Genomic DNA, 2,373 nt, shown 5'->3' on the forward strand with positions numbered 1-2,373 from the left:
ATATCTTTTTGTTTTCTGATGGTCTTAGGCGACCCCTGTGAAAGGGTCGTTCGACCCCCAAAGGGGTCGCGACCCACAGGTTGAGAACCGCTGGATTTTAGAGGCTTGCGGGGGTGAAGGAGGTCCCTTTTTTGTGAAATACTTGTATGATTTGGAAGCTAATATTTTTAAAATAATGTCATGAGATTCTTAAATCATTTCTTCAAAATAGAACAGATTTTGTAAGGAGTCATTTGAATTTGTTTTCTTTCAGAAATCGAGCTATAGCAGATTATCTTCGTTCAAATGGCTATGAAGAGGCATATTCAGTTTTTAAAAAGGAAGCTGAATTAGATATGGTATGTTTGACTTTCTACAATTATACCTAGTATAGTTAATGAGTGGATTTTACTCAAGTATCAGCAGTTAACAGTCACCTGAGTTATTCACAGGTCTTATCATTTGTCATTTACTTGGCACTAAACTTGATTTTCACCCCTTTTTTGTGTGTAATCAGATTTTTAGTAATGTTTGGACTTAGAAACAAATGGTCTGTATGGCTTGAACTATCATAGTTGAGCCATTTTTTAAAAGGTTCTCATTTTTTCCTCTAGAATGAAGAATTAGATAAAAAATATGCTGGCCTTTTGGAAAAAAAATGGACATCCGTTATTAGATTACAAAAGAAGGTAACTAAGTTTTTTTCTTTAAAGTTAGTTGTATTTAGAGTATTCTTACATAAACTTTGTGAAATTATTAATATAAATTATTCTTCTGCATTAATTAATAATTATATTTAACCTTAAGAAGGCAAATAAAAAGACAGTTTTGTGCATTAAAAAAAACTGTGACCCAGACAGATCATTGTTGATACATGCTAACTCATGTAACCCGGGTACTGGTGGGTTGAATCTATACAACCCTGACTTCAAGGAATTGATAGTAAAGAACTTATTTGTGCACTTAGATGGGAAGAACGCTTGGAGCCAATATGATGCTGAGAAAAGAGCACAAAAGTATGTGCTTCGACAAATTATTTTTATCTCTGAGCTTTTATTTTTATGTGTAAAGTGAAGGCAATAAATAATGTCTGGTTCTAAAATTTATATTTTTAATAGGCAAAGTTAGAATAAATAAATAACACTGTTATAACATGAGTTAATCCATTCAAAGTTCCCAACACATAGATGCTAAGTAAGTGTTAGCTTTTATTGGGAATATTATTATTATTAGCATATACAATGTAAACTGGTTTAGGAAGAATTAAGAGTAGCAGACTTTAGAGGGACCAACACGGGTGTACTGCTCTTCCTCAAATTAGTAAGATATAAATTGAAATTTTTCTTTGAGTTAAGTAAGACAAAATTGTACTGAATTTTTCTCAATTTTCAGTTTGTCATCATACCACTAAAAATTTGGGTGGTATACTATATAGATAATTTTTAGTAAACCTGATGAATGCTTTTAAATTACTGAATTTTTTCAAGTATCCTGCATGCATGCGCATATATATATATATATATATATATATATATATATATATATATATATAAAGGCAGTTTTTAAAAATATCAAATATGCTATTTTTATTGGAATCTGTATGTAAAACTATGTGTTCATTCTCAAGGTTATGGAATTAGAGTCAAAACTAAATGAAGCAAAAGAAGAATTTACGTCGGGTGGACCTCTTGGTCAGAAACGAGACCCAAAAGAATGGATTCCCCGTCCACCTGAAAAATATGCATTGAGTGGTCATAGGAGTCCAGTCACTCGAGTCATTTTCCACCCTGTGTTCAGTGTTATGGTCTCTGCTTCAGAGGATGCTACAATTAAGGTAATTTTTTTCAAAATGAAAGATGTATAATAGGATAATTATTAAATGCAGGTTTAAATTTAATTGGGTGGAAGAAACAGATCCTGAAAATGGGGACCTAAAAAGATGGTCAGGAGGGACTCTTTGAAACTGTGTGATTGGTTTAAAAGACAGAATTAGAGTAAAATTTCATTGTAGCTACTGGGAGGCAAGCTGCCCAACAAGTTCACTGAATCTGAGAAAATTGGATGTTGCTAATTTAGTGTTGCCCAGTAGGTCACCTAGTGCTTGAATAATTTTTGTTCTTGGAGAACGAAGATAGAAATGTGTGCTTTTTAAGCACAGGTGATAGATGAAAATACAGGATTACAACACTGATAATTCAGGGGATGAATAAATTCTGCAAAAGAATTCAATAGAGGATTTATTTAAATTAGACTCTCCTTGATGTAGTTGATATTGGCTTTGATTCCAAATTAAACCGTTCTCTCCAGGGGCATAGGGGAATATATAGGGGCTTTTCACTTTGTTGTTTATTTTTTTTCATTTTTGTATTTTTCACAATAATCATATACATTTTT

At 32.3% G+C, this 2,373-nt stretch overlaps 1 protein-coding gene across 3 annotated transcripts in view; it reads left to right on the plus strand.

Annotated features, from left to right (window-relative positions):
- PAFAH1B1 (platelet activating factor acetylhydrolase 1b regulatory subunit 1) overlaps positions 1-2,373 on the plus strand; it is an 82,749-nt gene that overhangs the window by 58,997 nt on the left and 21,379 nt on the right. For all 3 annotated transcript variants that reach the window (XM_019650487.1, XM_019650485.1, XM_019650486.1), the window contains 3 exons: positions 254-338; positions 594-668; positions 1,607-1,813. In XM_019650487.1, coding sequence (XP_019506032.1) covers positions 254-338; positions 594-668; positions 1,607-1,813 — 367 coding nt within the window. The remainder of the gene's footprint in view (positions 1-253; positions 339-593; positions 669-1,606; positions 1,814-2,373) is intronic.

The sequence above is a fragment of the Hipposideros armiger genome, unplaced genomic scaffold (genome assembly GCF_001890085.2).
Source record: "Hipposideros armiger isolate ML-2016 unplaced genomic scaffold, ASM189008v1 scaffold_141, whole genome shotgun sequence".
In the NCBI taxonomy this organism is placed as follows: Eukaryota; Metazoa; Chordata; class Mammalia; order Chiroptera; family Hipposideridae; genus Hipposideros; species Hipposideros armiger.